At 39.4% G+C, this 24,560-nt stretch overlaps 1 protein-coding gene across 3 annotated transcripts in view; it reads right to left on the bottom strand.

Moving 5' to 3' along the window:
* Positions 1–24,560, bottom strand: part of ALMS1 (ALMS1 centrosome and basal body associated protein) — a 236,177-nt gene that overhangs the window by 157,576 nt on the left and 54,041 nt on the right. For all 3 annotated transcript variants that reach the window (XM_066377980.1, XM_066377981.1, XM_066377979.1), the window contains one exon: positions 23,076–23,235. In XM_066377980.1, coding sequence (XP_066234077.1) covers positions 23,076–23,235 — 160 coding nt within the window. The remainder of the gene's footprint in view (positions 1–23,075; positions 23,236–24,560) is intronic.

Genomic DNA, 24,560 nt, shown 5'->3' on the forward strand with positions numbered 1-24,560 from the left:
TGTATGATCGTACTCTGGATGGTCAGGAGGCATAAGGACATACATGAACGTTTGTACTACTCAAAGGGTTAAAGGCCTAAATGTTAGACATGAAACCATAAAAATCTTAGAAGAAAACACAGGCAGTGAAATTTCAAACATTGGGCCATTCTTGTAGCAATATTTTTTCTAATATATCTCCTAGGGCAAGAGAAACAAACAAAAATAAATTGGACTACCTCAGACTAAAAAGTTTTTGCACACCAAAGGAAACCATTAACAAAATGAACAGACAATCCACTAAATAGGAAAACATAGCCTAATACTTCTAAAATAAAGGGCCTGACATTAATTGAATCAGATGGTGGAGCAATTTATGCCTCAAGGCACTGATGAAAAACCATACAGCAATCAGCTAACTAGCATTAGTTGAGGCTAACACCTGATACCAATAGTGGAATACAAACAAGAAGCTTAACAAAAAGAGATAGTAAAAGAGAACTAAGCTAAAACCACATGCATGGGAGCAAGGGACAGAGAGGAAGCCAAGTTCAGGGAGGCTGTACAAGTGCCAAAAGCTAATGATTTCTGGTAAAGAAATTCAAAAACTGCATATTGCAGGAGAATCAGACTTCACTGAACTAGTCCAACTGCCAAGGCCAGGCAGGTCCACACTGGATTCGGGTGGACAGTAGAAAGACTGCAGACCCGGAAAGTGTTGGGCCATTACTGTTTAATAAAGTTTCACAAAGGTGGATGAGCAAAGAGGCAGGGGCAAATCACTTCCCATGGCAGCAAATGAACAGCAAAATGGCCCCTCACAGTGGCAGGCAGGCAATCCACAATCCACCATTCGCAATCTGCTCTGAGCGCAAGCACCTGTAGCCTTACACAGACTATCCACAGGTGGCGCTGCCACGTGCTCACACACAACTCAAGCAAAGTGCTTGCAACCAGTAAACTAACAAGCAAGCCTAACAGCTGTTTTCCCTACATTCCGCCCCTTTAGGGTTGCTCACCTCACAATCTACATGACAGGTATCTTCCAAGATTGTTCCTGTGTGAGGAGATACATTACAGAAACAAAGAGACTACAGCAACAGCACAAGTTATACAATAATTACAAAGATGCCTTCCACAATGTCTCCCTGAGCACTCTGTCCAGAGACTTAACTGGAGGCCCACCTTTAGCCCCCTACTGCATAGTAAGTGGGAGGGCCTATATCAGGGGTCCCCAAACTTTTTACACAGGGGGCCAGTTCACTGTCCCTCAGACCATTGGAGGGCCGGACTATAAAAAAAACTATGAACAAATCCCTATGCACACTGCTCATATCTTATTTTAAAGTAAAAAAAAACAAAACGGGAACAAATACAATATTTAAAATAAAGAACAAGTAAATTTAAATCAACAAACTGACCAGTAGTCCAATGGACATATGCTCCTCTCAATGACCACCAATGAAAGAGATGCCCCTTCCAGAAGTGCGGCGGGGGCTGGATAAATGGCCTCAGGGGGCCACATCCCGCGGGCTGTAGTTTGGGGACCCCTGACCTATATAGTCCAGGGCTATGTCCATTGAAAAAGTGTCCTTGGTGCATATCTGCAACTGGGTGAGAGCAGCTTCCCAGTGCAGGAGAGCCTCCACAGGTGCCATAGCCCAGCTGTCTGTGCAAATCATCAAGGTAAATGTCCATTACAGGCAACTAGCCACACAGCTCTTTATTAACAGACCTCAGTGCGTTTCCACAGCACTCTGTCCATTGCCACAAGCCCCATCCAAACCCCTCAGAGGTCCAAGCTCACAGGGCCTGGTGGAGTCAAACACATTTGAGGCCTATGACACCTATTCAAACTGGGATAATGGGTCTGGGGGGGGGGGGGGGAGATCCTCCTCTCCCTCAGCTGTCTCCAACAAGTAATTCTGCAACCATGCAACCGAATGCCAGCTACTTTCTTGGCAGCTGCTACGGTCACCCATTTCCCCCACTTTTTCAGCAGCTGGAACCTCTGTTCTGGCTCAAGCTGCCACCAAAGCTTTAACAGCACTTTATTAGACCTCCTTTATTAGTCATCCAATTTCTATCTGCTCCAGCCACAATCAAATCTAACCACATCTGTGTTCAGGTAGCCTTTACAGGCCCATTTCTCTTGTTAGTCAGGGGCAGAAGGGGGCAGCACAGGCAGCAGTCCTCAAAGCTTAATGATTCTGTGCTGCCTCCAGCTCCTCCACATCTGCTACCATCTATGTAACTGTGTTGATGGGCTGCCCTACATAGGGGCTCAGGATAGCCACCAGTGACCCAAAAAGGGCTGATGAGGCACTACAAAAAATAAGGTCACTCATCCCTGCTGTAAACACTTCTTCATCATGCCCACAGTACCTGGCATTGAAAGCAGCATTCTTGGCCTGACCTATAGTGGCACAATGGATAAAGCATCAACCTGGAATGCTCAGGTTGCTGGTTCAAAACCCTGCAGGGGCTTGCCTGGTCAAAGCACATATGGTCAAAGTTGATGCTTCTTGCTCCTTCCTCATTCTCTCTCTCTCCCCCCCCCTCCCCCCCCCCTAAAATGAATAAAATCTTTAAAAATAAGAAGAAGAAAAAAGAAAGCAGCATTCTTCATATCTAGTTCATGAAGGACCTGGGGCAGCTCACTATAGGACTGCCACCTACTCACTGTCCCCAGCAAGTCTTCAGCATTGTGCCAGACTGTACAAATGGCAGCCATCACCCATTCTAATAGGGTATGGTTTCCTGGGTTGTCTTAGCAGTTTTAAAGATACTGCCTCAGGGAGGAGTGAGTAATAATGGTGGCTCTTGAGAGCATGATGACATCCACCCCTGTCCCACAACTGCAATAACCAGGCTCCCAGGGACTCGGTGGGTTTCTGCCTGAATTGTGCCCCCACCTCCATCAGCTCTGCCTGGGTGTAGGGCCAGACCACAGAGTGCTCCACTACCTGCATAGGGGGTTGTGCCTGCCCGAGAGAGTCTTGGCTGCTGGGTTTTTATCTTCTGGGTGACTGCCAGCCAGGCTCTGAGTCGGCGGATGGCAGTTTCAGCCCAAACCTCCTCCTTGGAAGAGGAAACACCTGTTCTTGCTAACTCAGAGCCACTCCACCGGCACAGATGCTGCCCTTTCTTTGGCACCTGCTTTGGCTCCTGCAGCTGCTGGCTTTTGGCCTGAAGCTAAAGCCAAAGCTCCTGAGCCCGCAGTTGTTTCTCCAACAACTGTTGCCACCAACGTTCAGCTTCCAGGGCAAATTGCAACTTGCAAATCTCTAATTCCTTCTCCAGAAACCGTTCCAGTCCCAGGCGCCATTGGTGCTCAGCCTGCATCTCACATTGCAGCTCTCAAGAGCAGCTGGCCTCCTTCTTCAGCACTCATTTCAGTTCCCACCATCACTGGTTCTCAGCCTGTAGCCTGACCTGCAGTTCTCAGAACTGCAGCTCTTTCGCCAGTGACCATTCCAGCTCATGCCATTGCTGGCGCTTGGTCTGCAGCTCATCCTGGAGCTTTTTACCATGGACAGCTTCTTGCACAACTCTTGGTTGCTTCTCACAAGGCCATAAAAAACACCCAGTCCACGGCCCTCCAAAGGACAGCCATGGGGAACCATACGCTGGAGAACAATGACCACTCCTCTACTCCATGCTTCAAGTGTTTTGGTGGCTTCATAACAATCTTCTCCGAATTCTGCCCACTACACCAGATGTAATGTCAGTGGCCAAGGCCTGGCAGGTCCACACTGAATTCGGACTGATGGTAGAAAAACTGTGAAGCCAGAAAGTGTTGGGCCATTACAGTTTAATAAAGTCTCACAACAGCAGACAAGCAAACAGGCAGAGGAAAACTGCTTCTCACAGCAGGAAGCAAAAAGCAAAATGGCCCTTCACAGTGATAGGCAGGCAAGTCACAATCCATCATCCGCAATCCGCCCTGAGCAGAAGCACCTGTAGCCTTACATAGACTATCCACACATGGCGTTGCCACGTGCTCATTAGTGAATCAAGCAAAATTACCGACTGGTAAATCAGCAAGCAAGCCTAACAAAGCTGTTTTCCCCACACCAACCCAACCCCTAAATAACCAGATAAGCAAAACAACATTTCCAGCTTAGGGAAGGGATCAGTATCCAATGCTGCAACAATATTCTATCTCAAATTCACAGTTTATAAAAAAAAATAAAATAAATTGTGAGACAGAAAATTAAAAGTGTGACCCATTTATATGGGTGTGGGGGGTAGCAGAAACTGCAATTAAGGACTTATCAAACACATCAAAGAAATAATGACTAAAAACTCCCCAAATTTGAAGTTAAACTAATCTACACACTAATCTACATTTCTGAGTGGCTTCATAAACTCAATATAGAATAAACACACAGATCCACATCAACATATCATAAGCAAAATGTTGAAAGATGAAAAGAATAGCTTGAAAGCAGCAAGATAACAAATCGCATATATGTTAGGGCCACTAAGATCAATAGTTGATCTCTCATTAGAAACAATAAAGACCAGTAAATAATGGGAATATATTCAAGGGGATGAAAGAAAAGACTGTCAACAAAGATATCTAAACTCAGCAAAACTATCTTTGAAAGAGATGAAATAAAAACATTCCCAGATGCACAAAAACAGAATTTCTTGATAGTAAGACATCTTACAAGAAATACTAAATGAAGTTCTTCAGCTTGAAAGCAAGTGACACCATAGTAATTTGAAGTTGCACAACAAAACAAACAGCACTAAAAAAGATAATTATATAGGTAATTACAAAAAGACAGCATACTTGCATGTTTCCGTTCCTTCTCTCAACAAATTTTAAAAGCAATTTTACATAAAGCATTATGTATATAATTGTATACTGAGGCTATACATATAGAAATTAACATACTGGATAACATCAAAAGGAGGCAGGATAGAGCAAAGCTAGAATGGAGTAAAGAAACAACACTGTATGGTAACAAATCCACAGAAATTAAGAGAGTAAGAAATGGTAAATTGGGGCCCTGGCCAAATGGCTCAGTGAATAGATCATTGGCCAGGCATGTAGACATCCTGGATTCAATCCCTGGTCAGGGTATAAATGAGATGTGACCATCTGCTACTCTCCCCCTTCTATCTCTCTTCTCCTCCCGCAGCCAGTGGCTAAACTGGTTCAAGTGTCAGCCCTGAACACTGAAAATAGCTAGGTTTGTCTGAGGGCAACAGCCTCAGGCGCTAAAAATAACTTGGTTGATTCAAGCATCAGCCCCAGACAGGGGTTGCCGGGTGGATCCCGGTCCAGCGACACACAGGAGTCTGTCTCTATCTCTCCTCTTCTCACTTAAAAATAAAGAAATAAGTAAGTATGAAGAAATGGTAAATTGGAAGATTAATATAACAAGCTCTATAAATAAATACCTGCTCTCCTTACTTCTCTCAGCTCCTTTAAAATACTTAAAATTATATAAATAATTTTAACAATGAACAATGTATTACTGTTTATAATACATATAGGTGCAATATATAATATATGACAAAAATAGCAAAAAAAAAAAAAAAGAGGGAATAGAGCTATATAAGGAGTAACACCTCTGTATCACATTAAAATAAAGTTAGAATAAATTAAGAGTACATTCTGATAAATCTGTAAGCTCTAGAGTAACCACTAAGGATATAACTTGATTACAAATAACTGGAATTTGCCTGACCAGAAAGTGGCACAGTGGTAGAGCATCAGCCTGGCACATTGATGTCCCAAGTTCAATTCCTGGTCAGGGCACACATAAAAAAAGGACCCATCTGCTTCTCCACCTCCCCCCCTTTCTCTCTCTCTCTTCCCTCCTGCAGGCATGACTCAATTAGAGCGAATTGGCCCCAGGTGTTAAAGATGGCTCCATGGCCTCTGCCTCAAACGTTAGGGAGAGTAGGTTGCTGAGAAACAGAGCAACGCCCCAGATGAGCAGAGCATCGCCCCCTAGTGGGCTTGCCGGATGGATCCCAGTTGGGGTACATGCAGGGGTCTGTTTCTCTGCCTCCCCTCTTCTCACTGAATAGAAAGAAAAAGACAAGAAACTCCAAGGTTTCTGGCTTGACCACAGGCTCATATGGCTTGAGCATGGACTCACCAGCTTGAGCATGGGATCATAAACATGACCCCATGGCGGTCTCTGGCACAGCTGGAGCTCCCCCCCAATCAAGGCACATACAAGAAAGCAATCAATGAACATCTAAAGTGCTACAATTATGTGTTGATGCTTCTCATCTCTCTCCTTTCCTATCTTTCTCCTCTCTCTAAAAAAGCAAAACAAAACTGGAATTTCATTAAATTACTTAAAATGTCACACTAAAAAATATTCACTTAATGCAATAAAAAGCATTAAAGTAGAAACAGAAGAGAAAAAAGAACATGAGCCACGGATAACAAATGTAAATCCAATCTTATTAATGACATTAAATGTGAATGGATTAAACAATCACATCAAAAGGCAAAGGTTATCAGTCAGCATAAAAAAAGACCCAACTATAAGCTATTTACAAAAGATGTACTTTAGATTAAAAAATATAAATAGGCTGAAAGTAAAGGAATAAAAAAAGATACTTTATACAAACAGCAAACATAGAGCTAGAACAAGTATACTGACCTAAGACAAAATAAAACTTTAAGACAAAAAACATTACTGGAATTAAAGGCCAATTTATAACCACAAAAAAAGTCAATTCATCAGAAATATAATATCATAAGTTATAATATGTATACATAAATGCACTTAATATTATCTCAAAATGTATCACAGAAAAGGAGAAACAGACAAACAGTAACAGCTAGAGACTTCAATACCTTACTTTCAAAAATGGAAAAACAAGTAGGCAGATCAATAAGGATACAGAAGACTGGAACACTATACATCGACTACAACAGAAGATGTATAGAACACACCACCTAACAACAGCAGAATGCACATTTTTCTCAAGTTCAAACTGTACATTCTACAGGATAAACTTTATGCTAGGACATAAAACAAGCCTCAATAATATTTAAAAATTGAAATCACACAAAGTATATGTTCTCCCAAAAAAATAAAATCAAATGAGATCCCAACAAATAGACATCCCTAATTATATGAAATTAAACAACACACTCCCAGATAACCTAAAGGTTAACAACAACAAAATATTACAATGGAAATTATGCCATATTTTGGATGAATTAAAAAAAAACCACAACAAACCAAAACTTATGGCATGCAGGTAAAGGAGTGCTTAGACAGTTATCGATGTAACCACTTATATTAAAAAGAAAGCTCTCGCCTGACCAGGTGGTGGCACAGTGGATGGAGCGTCGGACTGGGATGAGGAGGACCCAGGTTCGAGACCCCCGAGGTCGCTGGCTTGAGCGCGGGCTCATCTGGTTTGAGCAAAATTCCACCAGCTTGAGCCCAAGGTCACTGGCTCCAGCAAGGGGCTACTCGGTCTGCTGAAGGCCCGCGGACAAGGCACATATGAGAAAGCAATCAATGAACAACTAAGGTGTTGCAACGCGCAATGAAAAATTAATGATTGATGCTTCTCATCTCTCCGTTCCTGTCTGTCTGTCCCTGTCTATCCCTCTCTCTGACTCACTCTCTGTCTCTGTAAAAAAAAAAGCTCTCAAATCAATAACCTCTTTCATCTTAAGAAACAGTAACAAAGCACAAACTAAAACTGAAGCAAGTGAAAGCATGGAAATAATAAAGACTAACGTGGAAATAAGTGAAATAGAGATTTAAAACGTAGAGGGAAAATTTAGAAAAAGTGGAAAAACCAAAGTTTATTTCTTTAAAAAGACCAACAAAAATTGACAAAACCTAGTTAGACTCACAGAGAGAGAAAAAGAAAGAGAGAGAACTCTCCAATTACTAAATCAGTAATGAAAGAGGGGGCATTACTACCAACCTTATAAAATAAAAAGGATTATATGGTAATACCATGAACAGCTGTATGCTGACAAATTAAATAACCAATCTGGAATAGACAAAGTCCATGAAAGACATAAATTATGAAAATGATTCATAAAAAATTCAAAATCTCAATAGACTTACAGCAGATAAATAAATGAATTTAGTAAAACTAATACCAATCCTTTACAAACTCTCCCAAAACCTAGAAGAGAGAATATTTCTTAACTCTACTTAAGACATTAGTATTACCATGGGCCTAAAAGCCAAAAATAAAAACAAGAAATCTGAACACCAATATCTATTATGACTATAAACCAAAAATTCCTCAAAAAAAAATCTAGCAAAAGGAATCTAGCAACATACAAAAAGGATTATACACCATAGCCAAGTGGTTTATATAGCCAAGAATGCATGGTTGGTTCCACTTATGAAAATTAATGATGTAGCATATGATTAGAATAAAGTACAAAAACAATCAGGTCATCATAAAAGATACAGAAAAATATTTGACAAAATCTTACACCCTTACATGATAAATATATCCTAAAAACTACAAATAAGAGGGAACTTCCTTAACCTGATAAAGAGTATCTATAAAAATCCCATGGCTAACCAAACTTAATGTTAAAAGACTTGATACCTTCCCACGAAGACCAAGACAACACAAAGATGTCTGCTCTTTTCCACTTCTATGCAACACTGTACTGGAAGTTCTATTTAGGGCAACTGGGGAAATGAAATATACAAAAGGTATCCATATTGTAAAGAAAAAAGTAAGACTATCTCTAGGTGCAAATGATGTGGTCTTGTATAGAAAAATTATAAGCAATCTATACAAAATTATTAGAATATGTAGTTAAGCAAGGTTGCACCTATGAGATTAACATACAAAAGTCAACTGTATTTCTATAAACTGGCAATGAATATTCCAAAAGTGAAATTAAAAAAACAACTCATCCTGGCCAGGTAGCTCAGTTGGTAGAGTGTCACCCCGACACAACAACGCTGTGGGTTCAATACCTAATCAGGGTACATATAAGAATAAACTAATGAATGTATAAATAAATAGAACAACAAATCAATGTTTCTCACTCACTTTCTTTCTCCCATCTTCTCTCTAAAATCAATACATTAAAAAAAAAGTTATGGCCTGACCTGTGGTGGCGCAGTGGATAAAGCGTCGACCTGGAAATGCTGAGGTCGCCGGTTCGAAACCTGGGCTTGCCTGGTCAAGGCACATATGGGAGTTGATGCTTCCAGCTCCTCCCCCCTGTCTCTCTCCTCTCTCTCTCTCTCTCTCTCTCTGTCTCTCTCCCTCTCTAAAATGAATAAATAAAAAAATAAAAAAAATTAAAAAAAAAAAAGTTATTCATTTTACAATAACACCAAAAAAGATTAAAATATTTAGAATTAACAAAGTGCAAGACTTGTAAACTGAAACCTACAAAATTGTTAAAAGTCATTCCATGTTTACAGATCAAACTATTTAATACTATTAAGATGGCAATAATCCCAAAACTAATCTACAGTTTCAATGCAATCTGACACCTGCTACAACATGTCCTTGAAAACATTATTCTACACCAAATAAGCCAGTTATGAAAGACAAATACTGTAGGATTCCATTTATATGAGGTTATCTAGAGTAGTCAAATTCATAGAGACAAAAAGTAGAATAGTAGTTGATGGGGGTAGGGGAGTATAGAAGTTACATTTAATAGGTATAGAGTTTCAGTTTTAAAAGATGAAAAACAGATGTCAATGATATTTAAACAACAACCTGAATGTATTTAATACTGAACTGCACCTGACCAGGTGGTGACGCAGTGAATAGAGCATTGGCCTAGGACACTGAGGATCCAGGTTGGAAACCCTGAGGTTGCTGGCTTGAGCACGTTGTCACCAGCTTCAGTGTGGGACCATAGACGTGACCCTATGGTCGCTGGCTTGAAACCCAAGGTCACTGGCCTGAGCAACGGGTCACTGGTTCAACTGGAGCCCCCCACCCAGGTCAAGGCACGTATGAGAAAGCAATCAATGAACAACTAAAGTGCTGCAACTACAAACTGATGCTTCTCATCTCTTTCCCTTCCTATCTCACTCTCCCTTTGCCTCCCTCTCTCAAATACAAACAAACAAACAAACAAACAACAATAAAAAACAAGAAAAGATGATCAATGCCATTAGCCATTAGGGAAATATAAATCACACCCACAGGATACCACTTCATATCCACCAGAATGGCTACTATAAAAAGAGAAAATAACAAGTGTTGTTGAAGATGTGAAGAAATTAGAACCCTTATAATGCTGGTGTGAATACAATGTGGTATACACTCTTCGGAAAACAGTTTAGCAGTTCTTCAAATTTTAAACATACTTACGATAAATCAGGAATTCCACTCCTAAGTATATACCAAGAACAAAAGAAATATACATATACACAAAAAAATGTACATGAATGTCCATGGCAGCATTACTCCTACCGCCAGAAAGTGGAACTGATCCAAATGTCTACCTGATGAATGGATAACTAAAATGTGACATATCCACACAATGGACCATAATTTGGCAATAAAAGGGAATGGGCACTGATGTATGCTATAACGTGAATAAATCTTAAAAACATACTCAGTGGCCTGACCAGATGGTGGCACAGTGGATAGAGTGTCAAACTGGGATGTGGAAGACCCAGGTTCGAGACCCCGAGGTCGCCAGCTTGAGCACGGGCTCATCTGGCTTGAGCAAAAAGCTCACCAGCTTGAGCCCAAGGTCGCTGGCTCAAACAAGGGATTACTCGGTGTGCTGAAGGCCCGTGGTCAAGGCATGTATGAGAAAGCAATCAATGAACAACTAAGGTGTTGCAACGAAAAACTGATGACTGATACTTCTCATCTCTCTCCGTTCCTGTCTGTCCCTATCTTTCCTTATCTCTGACTCTCTCTCTCTCTGTTCCTGTAAAAAAAAAAAAACAAAAAAAAAAAAAAAAAAACATACTCAGTGAAAGAAGCCAGTCACAAAATATCACATATTGTATGATTTCATTTATCCAAAACTGTCCAGAATAAGCAAATTTACACACAAAGTGGATTAACGTTGCTTAGGGCTTCCAGAGGTATAGAATGGGGAGTGACTGCTAACAGGAAATATAAAAGGTTCTAATATTAAAGTGTAGTGATGTTTGTACAACTCAGTGAATTGAAAAATTTATTGTAAATGAGTGAATTGTATGGTATGAGTTACAGCTAAGTAAGACTATTTTTTTTATAATAATAATTTTATTTTTTTAATGGAGCGACATCAATAAATCAGGATACATATATTCAAAGATAACAACTCCAGGTTATCTTGTTCAATTATGTTGCATCACCCAAAGTCAGATTGTCCTCCGTCATCTTCTATCTAGTTTTCTTTGTGCCCCTCCCCCTCCCACTTTCCCTCTCCCTTTCCCCCCTCCCCCCGTAACCACCACACTCTTATCAATGTCTCTTAGTTTCACTTTTATGGCCCACCTACGTATGGAATAATGCAGTTCCTGTTTTTTTCTGATTTACTTATTACACTTCATATAATGTTATCAAGATCCGACCATTTTGCTGTAAATGATCCGATGTCATCATTTCTTATGGCTGAGTAGTATTCCATAGTGTATATGTGCCACATCTTCTTTATCCAGTCATCTATTGACGGGCTTTTTGGTTGTTTCCATGCCCTAGCTACTGTGAACAATGCTGCAATGAACATGGGGCTGCATGTGTCTTTACGTATCAATGTTTCTGAGTTTTGGGGGTATATACCCAGTAGAGGGATTGCTGGGTCATAAGGTAGTTCTATTTTCAGTTTTTTGAGGAACCACCATACTTTCTTCCATAATGGTTGTACTACTTTACATTCCCACCAACAGTGGATGAGGGTTCCTTTTTCTCCACAGCCTCTCCAACATTTGCTATTACCTGTCTTGTTAATAATAGCTAATCTAACAGGTGTGAGGTGGTATCTCATTGCAGTTTTGATTTGCATTTCTCTAATAACTAAAGAAGATGAGCATCTTTTCATATATCTGTTGGCCATTTCTACTTCCTCCTGGGAGAAGTGTCTGTTCATGTCCTCTTCCCATTTTTTTATTGGATTGTTTGTTTGTTTGTTGTTGAGTTTTATGAGTTCTTTGTATATTTTGGATATTAGGCCCTTATCTGAGCTGTTGTTTGAAAATATCATTTCCCATTTAGTTGGCTTTCTGTTTATTTTGTTATCTGTTTCTCTTGCTGAGCAAAAACTTCTTAGTCGGATGTAGTCCCATTCATTAATTTTTGCCTTCACTTCTCTTGCCATTGGAGTCAAATTCATAAAATGCTCTTTAAAACCCAGGTCCATGAGTTTAGTACCTATGTCTTCTTCTTTGTACTTTATTGTTTCAAGTCTTATGTTTAGATCTTTGATCCATTTTGAGTTAATTTTAGTACAGGGGGACAAACTGTAGTCCAGTTTCATTCTTTTGCATGTGGCTTTCCAGTTTTCCCAGCACCATTTATTGAAGAGGCTTTCTTTTCTCCATTGTGTGTTCTTGGCACCTTTATCAAAAATTATTTGACTATATATATGTGGTTTTATTTCTGGACTCTCTATTCTGTTCCATTGGTCTGAGTGTCTATTTTTCTGCCAATACCATGCTGTTTTGATTGTCGTGGCCCTATAATAGAGTTTGAAGTCAGGTATTGTAATGCCCCCAGCTTCATTCTTTTTCTTTAGGATTGCTTTGGCTATTCGGGGTTTTTTATAGTTCCATATAAATCTGATGATTTTTTGCTCTATTTCTTTAAAAAACGTCATTGGAATTTTGATGGGAATTGCATTAAATTTGTATATTGCTTTGGGTAATATGGCCATCTTGATTATATTTATTCTTCCTAACCAAGAACAAGGAATATTCTTCCATCTCATTATATCTTTCTCGATTTCTCTTAACAATGGTTTATAGTTTTCATTATATAAGTCCTTTACATTCTTTGTTAAGTTTATTCCTAAGTATTTTATTTTTTTTGTTGCAATTGTGAAGGGGAGTATTCTTTTGAGTTCGTTCTCAGTTGTTTCATTGTTGGCATATAGAAAGGCTATTGACTTCTGTATGTTAATTTTGTATCCTGAGACCTTACTGTATTGGCTTATTGTTTCTAGTAGTCTTTTTGTGGATTCTTTGGGGTTTTCGATGTATAGGATCATATCATCTGCAAAAAGTGATACCTTTACTTCTTCTTTTCCGATATGGATGCCTTTTATTTCTTTGTCTTGTCTGATTGCTCTGGCTAGAACCTCTAGTACCACATTAAATAACAGTGGAGAGAGTGGACAACCCTGTCTTGTTCCTGATTTAAGGGGGAAAGCCTTCAGTTTAGTGCCATTTAATATGATGTTACCTCATGGTTTATCATATATGGCCTTTATCATGTTGAGATATTTTCTTTCTATACCCATTTTGTTGAGAGTCTTAAACATAAAATTGTGTTGTATTTTATCGAAAGCCTTTTCTGCGTCTATTGATAAGATCATGTGGTTTTTGTTCTTTGTTTTGTTGATATGGTGTATTACATTAACCGTTTTACGTATGTTGAACCATCCTTGAGATTCTGGGATGAATCTCACTTGATCATGATGTATTATTTTTTTAATATGTTGTTGTATTCGATTTGCCAGTCTTTTGTTTAGTATTTTAGCATCTGTATTCATTAGAGATATTGGTCTGTAGTTTTCTTTTTTTGTGCCATCCTTGCCTGGTTTTGGTATGAGGGTTATGTTGGCCTCATAAAATGTGTTTGGAAGTATTGCTTCTTCTTGAATTTTTTGGAAGACTTTCAGTAGAACAGGAACCAAGTCTTCTTTGAATGTTTGATAAAATTCGCTGGTATAGCCGTCAGGGCCTGGACTTTTATTTTTGGGGAGGTTTTTAATGGTTTTTTCTATTTCTTCTCTACTGATAGGTCTGTTTAGGCTTTCTGCTTCTTCTTGACTCAGTCTAGGAAGGTTGTATTGTTCTAGGAATTTATCCATTTCTTCTAGATTGTTGAATTTAGTGGCATAAAGTTTTTCATAGTATTCTACAATAATTCTTTGTATATCTACAGTGTCCGTGGTGATTTCTCCTCTTTCATTTTGGATTTTGTTTATATGAGTTCTTTCTCTTTTTTCCTTGGTAAGTCTTGCCAAGGGTTTGTCAATTTTGTTGATCTTTTCAAAGAACCAGCTCTATGTTCTATTAATTTTTTCTATAGTTTTTCTGTTCTCTATTTCATTTATTTCTGCTCTGATTTTTATTATCTCCTTTCTTCGGCTGGTTTTGGGTTGTCTTTGTTCTTCTTTTTCTAGTTCCTTAAGGTGTGAAGTTAAGTGGTTCACTTGGGCTCTCTCTTGTTTGTTCATATATGCCTGAAGTGATATGAACTTCCCTCTTATCACTGCTTTTGCTGCATCCCATAGATTCTGATATGTCGTATTGTCATTTTCATTAGTCTGTATATATCTTTTGATCTCTGCACTTATTTCTTCTTTGACCCATTCATTTTTTTTTTTTTTTTTTCATTTTTCTGAAGCTGGAAACAGGGAGAGACAGTCAGACAGACTCCCGCATGCGCCCGACCGGGATCCACCCGGCACGCCCACCATGGGGCGGCGCTCTGCCCACCAGGAGGCGATGCTCTGCCCATCCTGGGCGTCGCCATATTGCGACCAGAGCCACTCTAGCGCCTGGGGCAGAGGCCAAGGAGCCATCCCCAGCGCCCGGGCCATCTTTGCTCCAATGGAGCCTTGGCTGCGGGAGGGGAAGAGAGAGACAGAGAGGAAAGCGCGGCGGAGGGGTGGAGAAGCAAATGGGCGCTTCTCCTGTGTGCCCTGGCCGGGAATCGAACCCGGGTACTCCGCACGCTATGACCCATTCATTTTTTAAAAGTATGTTGTTTAGTTTCCACATTTTTGTGGGATTTTTTTCCTCTTTTTTGCAGTTGAATTCTAGTTTCAAGGCTTTATGATCAGAAAATATGCTTGGTACAACTTCGATTTTTCTAAATTTGCTGATGTTGTTTTTGTGGCCCAACATATGCTCAATTCTTGAGAATGATCCATGTACACTGGAGAAAAATGTATACTCAGTCACTTTGGGATGAAATGTCCTGTAGATGTCTATCATATCCAGGTGCTCTAGTGTTTTGTTTAAGGCCACTATATCTTTGTTGATTCTCTGTTTGGATGACCGATCTAGAGCCATCAGCGGTGTATTGAGGTCTCCAAGTATGCTTGTATTTTTGTCAGTTTTTGTTTTAAGGTCAATAAGTAGCTGTCTTATATATTTTGGTGCTCCTTGGTTTGGTGCATATATATTAAAAATTGTTATGTCTTCTTGATTCAGTGTCCCCTTAGCCATTATGAAATGGCCATTTCTGTCTCTGAGTACTTTTGTTGTCTTGTAGTCAGCATTATCAGATATGAGTATTGCTACGCCTGCTTTTTTTTGGATGTTATTTGCTTGGAGTATTGTTTTCCAGCCTTTCACTTTGAATTTTTTATCCTTGTTACTTAGATGAGTTTCCTGTAGGCAGCATACAGTTGGATTTTCTTTTTTAATCCATTCTGCTACTCTGTGTCTTTTTATTGGTGAGTTTAATCCGTTTACATTTAGTGTAATTATTGACACTTGTGAGTTCCCTATTGCCATTTTATACATTGCTTTCTGTTAGTTTTGTGTCTTGTTTGATCCTTCTCTTTCTTTTTTCTATCTTTTGTTTTTATTTGGTTGTATTCCATACATCTTTCCTCTGTTGCTATCTTTTTTATCTCATGTGCTTCTGTGGTGGTTTTTTCAAAGGTGGTTACCTTTAAGTAATGAAAAGGGTTCCTACCCTGTTCATTGTAGCGCACTATTTTGTGAATACTTTTGCACTCCATCATCCTTTGCTACTGTTAATCTCCATCCTCTCCCCCCTTTCTTTTTGTTGTTGTCACAGTTTAAATTTGGTTTTATTGTGTTCTTCTTGGAGCTTTTACTTGTGGCTTTGTTTTTTTTTTTTTGTTCTTTGTGTCTGATTGGAGAACCCCCTTTAGTAATTCCTGGAGTGGGGATTTTCTGATGATAAATTCCCTCATCTTTTCTGTATCTGTGAATGTTTTTATTTCTCCTTCATATTTGAAGGATAGCTTTCATGGGTATAGTATTCGTGGCTGAAAGTTCCTCTCTTTCAGGGCTTTAAATATTGGGGTCCACTCTCTTCTAGCTCGTAAAGTTTCTGCTGAGAAATCTGATGATAATCTAATGGGCCTTCCTTTATATGTTATATTCTTCTTTTCCCTGGCTGCCTTGAGAATTTTTTCTTTGCCGTTGGTTTGTGCCAATTTCATTATGATGTGCCTTGGAGTAGGTTTGTTGGGGTTAAGAAAACTCGGAGTTCTATTTGCTTCATGAATTTGAGGCTTTAGTTCTTTCCACAGGCTTGGGAAGTTCTCATCTATTATTTGTTTGAGTATGTTCTCCATTCCATTTTCTCTCTCTTCTACCTCTGATATACCTATTATTCTTATGTTATTCTTTCTGATGGAGTCAGATAATTCTTGTAGGGCTATCTCATTTTATTTAATTTTTGAATCTCTTTCTTCTTCTCTTTGTTGTGCCTCGAGTTGCTTGTCTTCTATTTCACTAATTCTCTCTTCTATCTGGCCTGTTCTATTAGCTAAGCTTGTTACCTCGTTTTTCAGCTCGTGAATTGAGTTTTTCATCTCTGTTTGATTTATTTGTATAGTTTCAATTTCCTTGGACATATATTCTTTCTGTTCATTGAGTTGTTTTCTGAGCTCCCTAAATTGCCTTTCTGTGTTTTCTTGTATATCTCTGAGTATTTTTAGGATTTCTATCTTGAATTCTCTGTCATTTAGCTCCAAGATTTCCAATATATTAAATTTTTTCTCCCTAGATTTATCCTCATCTATCTGTGTTACCTCTTTTTCTTTTGTATCCATGATATTCGATTTTCTCTTCCTTAATGGCATCTGAGGGTGGTTTTGTTGATAGTATTAATGAGATTTAATAAAGAATATAAAGTTAAAAAATAAAAAATCGAAAAAAGTTTTTTTTTTTTAATTAATAATGAAATAAAGAAAAATAAAATAAAATAAAAATTAAAAAAAAAAAGGAAATTATTCCCCCCCGTCCTTTTTTCCTCTCCTCTCCTTTCCCCTCTTTCTTGAGAAAATCTTGTGGTGAACTGTGAATTATATTGTATTTAATAGAACAAACAATGCCTGTAATGGAGGGCCTGAATTGGGAAGAAGTAATAAAGGGGCAAAAATAAATAAATAAATAAATAAAATAAAATTTTAAAAAGGGGGGGTATGGAACCACAAAAAGGAAACAATGAAAAAATTTGGATCCAGAATAAAATGATTTGCGTTTAGGTGTTGGTTGACTAAGAGTTATGATGAGAGGAATAAGAGAGAAACAGGAAAATGGGGGGACAAATTAAAAAATTACTATTGTATTTAGTGGATCAAGAGCTTGATAAAATGGAGAGCGAAGGATGGGAGCACTGCTAGTGAGTTAAAAAGGTGAAGTAAAAACCCCCCAAAATGCCACAAACATAAGTTTGAGTTCCAGATAAGATAATTTGTTCTTTATTGAGGTTTGAATGAGAGGAGACGTAAAGGAGAAAGGAAGAAACTAATATGGAGGGAGAAAAGAAAGAGAGAGAGAGAGAAAAAAAGAGGGAACCATTAAGAGAAGAAAAAAGAAAAAAGAGGAGAGAGAGAGAGAGAGAGTTAAGGGTTTTGGAGTGCAACCCTCATAGAGAGAAAGGAAGAGGAAAGAAAAGATAATGGGAGATGTAACACTTATGGGTAGTGTAGTTCAAGGAGAGGAGAGAGTAAGACCGGTAGAGAGTTAAACGACCAAATTAGAGGAGGAAAAAAAAAAAATCAAGGATGAAGATAAGAGAAACAAACGAACAAATATAATAAAATGGGATAGGTTATAAAGTCTGCGGATTATTCTGATTTTGAGAGGTTATCTTCTTGCTTTTTCTTTTCTCTCCCTCTTCCTGGTCGGTGACTCTGTACCCTGGGTTCTGGCCCTTTGGCACGCTCAGGTAGAGGTTTGCAGTTGATAAGTCTCTATGGCGATGTCATGTATTGTGCTTCAGTCTCGTTGGCAGTCGAGGCTCATTAGCATTCATAGGCTCCGACAGTGAGAGAGTCCGTGTTCCTGGACCCTCTCTCCTAGTCTTTCCTTCCTCAATTAGTAAGTAGCCTGATAATCCAGCTATGGGGTTGCTGCTGCCTCTGCCTGGATAGTAAGAGGCTCAAAGAGCTGGCCACTCCCCACTCTATTCCCACTCAGCACAGGGCTCTGGGTAAGGCTCAGTCAGTCAGAGCTGCTAGCATAATCAGCTGGGGCTTCCGCCCACTCAAAGACCTCTTGCTCTGCCACTCTGTCCGGTAACACAGGCGGGCACCCACTCCCGGGGCGCTTGGAGGAAACTCTCGCTCACTATCTGCGCGCGCAGACCAGGATGTCAGGCCGGAAGTCTCGCCCTCTGAGTGAAACCCCCGCCCGCACTGAGAAGTTCCAGCGTTGGAATTGGCTCTCGCTCCGTCCCCATGTGCGGCTTTTTCAAGGTGCTGGGGCGGCCTGAGATTCTGCTTTCGGCCCACACAAAGGCCCCTGATTCTGCCCCTCTGTGGGATAATACGGGCGCCCACTCCTGAGGTGCTGGGAGGAGTCTCTTGCCCACTTTCCGTGCGCGCAGACCAGGATGTCAGGCCGGAAGTCTCACCCTCTGAGTGAAACCCCTCCCACATGGACAAGTTCCAGTGTTGGAATTAGTTCTCGCTCCCTTCCCATGCGTGGCTCCCTCAGGGCGCTGGGGCGGCCCGAGATTCCACTTTTTGGCCCACACAAAGGCCCCTGACTCTGCCCCTCTGTGGGATAACACGGGCAGGCACTGCCGAGGCACTTGGAGGAATCTCTCGCTGACTATCTGTACGCGCAGACCAGGATATCAGACCAGCGGCCTCACCCTCTGAGTGAAACCCCCTCCTGCACGGAAAAGTTCCAGAGTTCGAATTAGTTCTCGCTCCCGCCCCATGCGCGGCGCCCGGATATTCCACTTTCGGCTCACACAAATGCCTCTGACTCTGCCTCTCTGTGGGACAACACCGGCGCACACTCCCGGGGCTTTGGAAGGAATTTCTCACCCACTATCTGCGCACGCCGACCAGGAGATCGGGTAAAATGGCTGCCCCGCTTGTCTTTCTTTGTCTGGGTTTGGCGCGAGTGTTAGCTGTATTGCCCAGGTTGTCACAGGAACAGTTTTTCCTCGGCTTGGATCTCCGTGCCACAGCCTGGTTTGTCCGTTTGTGCCGCGGCCTGGATCTATTCACCCCCTTTGCCCGCCTTAGTTTCTATATTCTCAGTTTCCAGTGAAAGCCGCCCTGTTTAGGTTAGTGTGGAAGGCGGAGCATTTCTTACTCCCTATTTCCTTCGGGGTTTGGTTATATATTTAGCCAATTTTTCACTCGATCATACCTTCAGGTGTATTGCAAAACATCTGGAGGCTCCAAGGATAGGTTTTTCTGTTTCTGGTTGAAGATCTTGTTGAGTTTTGGGGGAGATTTATCGGTATTGCTTCCTACCCCGCCATTACTCTGACGTCATCTCCCAGTAAGACTATTTTTGTAAAAGCTAATGGTTCAAATTTTCATTCTAAATATAATCATTTGCCTTCCAAAACTCCAGCTTAATTGCTTTTGTTATACATGAACACCTTTTTAAAAAGAAAGTTTTCTTATCCAACATGTAAAAGATGAGAAATCACTCCCATATCGCAAGAAAAGAGCTGACCAAAATGAAAATCAACAACTCTTCTTAGACCCTCCAGAGAATGAGTTTACAGGGTAAACTACCATCCTGAAAACTGTAGAGACAAGCAAACACACAGAATCAGAGCTATGGGGAGCAGAAGTCTCTGGAACCAGGAACTGGTAGGAAAAAATAAACTGTAATTGCAAATTGCTACAGGCTAAGCATGGACTTACTTTAGAGATTAAAAACTCCTGTCACCAGCCTTGGGTAGGGGCCCACATTTTCACCAGTTTTACTTCCAGTAGACCTACAAGACTCTCAGGATGATGGTGTGACAAAAATGCCCTAATATTTATGGCAGTGGGAGGGGAAAAGTAATCATTTTAAAAGCCAAAAAGCCTTCTGGTCTCTATTAACAACAGGCTGACCTCAAGGGAAACTAAATTACCAAAACCTAACTAACTTGATTTTATCAAAGATTAAACAACCTGGGAGAAGGGAAATATGCAACTTCAGTCCTCTCTAGCCTTCCTATTTCACCGTAGGAAGGGGAAAATGCTGAGAAGCACTTGCAAACTGAGACCTAATGCTGAGACCTAATCACAGGGCTATTAGAATGCAACCTCTCCCCTCCACATATTATTACACTACTTCAATAGGGCTCCTGTATAAATAGGAGATTAAAGATAAAAGAATACAAGCAAGACTCAGACCCTGATTAAGGAGTCTTAAGGGAAACAAACAAAAAAACACACAGGAGAAAAAACAAAGGCACCAGAGAAAATTTTAGTGTCTGACATCATAGTTACAGCTCACAGTAGTACAGCCTAACTTCTACCCAAAGAAACTTAAAACCAAAAGCCTATCTGCCTCAGCATTTTTATTTAATACATCATGTCTACTGCTCAACAAAAATTTACAAGGCATGTTAAAAGGCAAAAAACAGTATGAAGAGATAAAGCAAACAAAAGTACCTGACTCAGATATGGCAGAGATTTTGGAATTATCAGACCAGGTATTTAAATTAACTATGATTAAATATGCTGCGAGTTCTAATGGAAAACGAGGAAAAAGTGGACAACATGCAAGAACAGATGAGTAATATAAGCAAAGAGATAAAAACTCTAAGAATCAAAAGGAAATGACAGAAATCAACAACACTATAAAAGAAATGAATGGTGTCTTTGATGGGCTCATCAGTGGGCTGCACATGCTGAGGAATGAATCAGTAAGCTTTAAGGTGGGTCAATAGAAATGTACCAAACTGAAATGCATAAAGAAAAAAAAGCCAGAACAGAACAGAATACCCAAACATTTGAGGATAGTTTCAAAGGATATAAGCAAGGGAGAGGAAGGTGAACTGTGACCTTAGAATTCTTTACCAAGGGGTGCTATAACTTATAAAAGAAAGCCACAAAAAGACATTTTCAGATAAAATGCCCTTCTCAAATCATCTGGCAGTCATTTCATCTTTAAGATGAGATCAGGTGTAAGCTGGGACCCTCAGATAGTTCTGACATCAAAAATTATCTCTGATAGCCTGACCAGGTGGTAGCACAGTGGATAGATTGTTGTACGCAGAAGATCCAGGTTCAAAACCCTGAGGTTGCAGCTTGAGTGTGGGGTCGCTTGGCTTGAGCCCAAGGTCGCTGGCTTGAGCAAAGGGCCCCTCACTCTGCTGGAGCCCCCCCCCCCCACCAGGTCAAGGCACATATGAGAAAGCAATCACTGAACTAAAGTTCCTCAACAAAGAATTGATTCTTCTCATCTCTCTCACTTCCTGTCTGTCTGTCCCTATCTGTCCCTCTGTCTGACTCTATGTAAAAAAAAAAAAAATCACCTCTGATAAAATTGGTATATTTGAGGCCACTCATTTCACATATGAGTATCACTGAAATCCCTGGTCCAGACTAAATGCAAGTATTACCAGTCTCCTGTTGCCACATTCTATTCCTGCTGTTCTCTTACCTTGGTTCCTACCACTATTTATTCCTTCCCACCCTTCTTTCTTCTGTGCTATCTGAAATCAATCTGCTATTTAATAAACAACCTTTCTCAAAATTTTCAGAGGCCAGTCTCTAATTTTTGGCCTAAAAAAAAATACTTTATTTTTCTCTCGATATTATTGACTATGCAGCCCTCTCCCATATACCATGACATAGGAAACAAGGAGAGATGGAAGTTGGCATTTAACTATCTCTCAGTGATTCCCTTACTATTATTTTCTATCTTCCTCAAATAAAAAACATCCAAATACCAGTTTCCATCTATCATGTTCTTGCAACTACCAGTTGCCCCCATTCATTTTTTGAGGACTTCAAGGTCTGATACAGATTTATCCTAAACCCCAAATCGCACAAAATCAGAAAATACTTAAACACAGTTAATAATCCAGTAAACTAGCCTCAAAATCTTAATTGACTTTATCCCAGTGATCTTTATTCAACTTCTACTATCCAATCCCCCCAGGGCCAAGCTATAGATCTTACCATCCTTCATACTTACTCACACTTAAATGTACTAATTCACTCTGACCAGAATTTCCCATTCTTCTGGCTCTCTCAGTAAGTCATACACCTCATGCATTCAACTTCTTAAATAAACCTCTGTTTCTTCATTTCCTCTCAGACTAACAACTCTCCTGACTTCTCTTTCCCTCTGCAGGCTGAAACCAATAGCTGAACAACTCATTTCTCACTGATCCCCTTCCACTGCTATTCGTCCAACATACTCAAATCCCTCAACCAAGGATCAATCCTGAAATTTATCTTCTCCATTCTTGCGTTTTAGTAAAGTGAGAGATGCTACACAGGCTGACAAAATTATAAAATCATTTCTAACCTCAGCTGACTTCTCAGAACTACCTGCCAATCTGGTTGTCCTTAGTCAACTTCATCTCCTACTCATTTCAACATAAATTCTGAACCTTCACCAAGCCACTCTTCTCTAAGTCCCTAACACTTCCGCCAGTCCCCACCTCCCAGAGCAGATAATCTTGCTTTCTACCTCAAAACTGAGTTCTCAATTTTCTCTCTACAAACTTAATTGTATCCACTCTTGTCCTCAATCTTTTCCCTTCAGCACAGAAAGGGATATAGTAACAAACTCACTCTATTTCAGACTTCTCCATGTAATTCAGTTCTAAACAATGTCATGAAGAATGCAATGAAAAATCAAATGATTCATCTAATAAAAGAGACCTGGGAATTTATAAATATACTTAATCCAAAGTTAACATTATAGCAGGAGTTAAAAAATAAAAAATTAGCCATAGCAGATATTTTTAACAAGATAGCCATACACACACTTAACATCTCCTTTTCTACGCACCTGATAAATGTTTGGGAGTCCTTGGCACAATCTCAGGAGAAACCCTTAACATTCTGAGATCTGAAGAGTGATACTCCAACTCTCTGGCTGGCTCATGAGGAACAAATGGAGGCAACACAGATGAAAAAGACTGATTAATGTCCATATTAGAATGACCTACCTATAAAAAGAGATAAAAAAATTAAAAATATAAAATTAATCTTAAAATTCATTGGCTAAAATACACACCTCATTTTCAGAAAGTAAATACTAAGCAGTTATACCAATTCCTTAAGGTTATATTCTCAATCCTCCCAAATTCATATACAGGTCATATCTTGTTTGGTCAATTCCAAGAAGGCTCTATAAATTACTCTGAGGGTATGGAAGGCTTAGAGAGGAGGCCTAGATGTATTTTATAACTCATAGTTTTCTTCTTGTAATAGCTGAAAAAAGACATTCCTAAAGTTTTTTCAGATCCCAACAAGTCCTTGCTAAAAAGGGAATTAGTAACCATTATTGGTGATGCTAGTACATAAATATATACAATTTTTCACCAAATTAAAACAAATAAAACTTGGAATGTGGTCAGAGTTATTATCAATGTATCAGTATAAACTGAATATATCTTCATTTAAAAAAATAATTTATCTATATGAAAATATTGATGTAGGTTATAAAAGCAGTACTATAAAAAAATTTCAAAAACACTAAGTTTAAAATTGATCAGATTTTGATTTTCATTATTATTGTAACTGATTTCAAAATTTTCAGTCTTGCCAAAATAATACAAAATCTTGGTGATGGTTTCACTGAAGAATAGTCAAACAGGGAGGCAGTTTATGGCATAGTGCTTCTCAAGTACATAGATAAGGTTAGTTTCAAATACTAGCTCCCCTACTTGCTAATCAAATTCCTTAACTCACTGTCAATTATAAAAATAGGGATGATAATAATCCCCAACAATCCGACCTGATTGGACTGACAAAAGAACTAAACAAATTAATGTATATAAAGTAAAACTTAGCATAGTATTGGAGCACAAAGTTATCACTTTCATCCCTACTGTTATTAGATTGAAAATTAGAATTTTCAATTAAAGCATGCCTACTTTACGAAAAAATAAAACTAGCTTAATAGTTCTCTATATTAGCAAATTATAAATAAATGAAAAGTTCATCACAACATCTTTTTTCATTTCCTCTTACCAAGTGTCTGAAACTGAAGGTCTAAGTATAGTTGCAACCCAAACTAATAGTTTTCCAATAACATACTAATCTTATACTTGAAAAAACAGGAAAAGTAAAGTTACATTAAGTATACCACATAAATTATCTAACTCTATTTAATGACTAACAGGATATAAGTATATACTATAAAGAAGTGAGACCCAGAGCCAACAGCATCAGATGAAAGAGGATGGGCAGTGGGACTAGAGCAACATTCAAGTCAAAGAATCCAAAGATCCAGAAAAATAAAACCTTGTATAAAAGAAACGTTGAAACA

Source organism: Saccopteryx leptura, chromosome 3 (genome assembly GCF_036850995.1).
Source record: "Saccopteryx leptura isolate mSacLep1 chromosome 3, mSacLep1_pri_phased_curated, whole genome shotgun sequence".
In the NCBI taxonomy this organism is placed as follows: domain Eukaryota; kingdom Metazoa; phylum Chordata; class Mammalia; order Chiroptera; family Emballonuridae; genus Saccopteryx; species Saccopteryx leptura.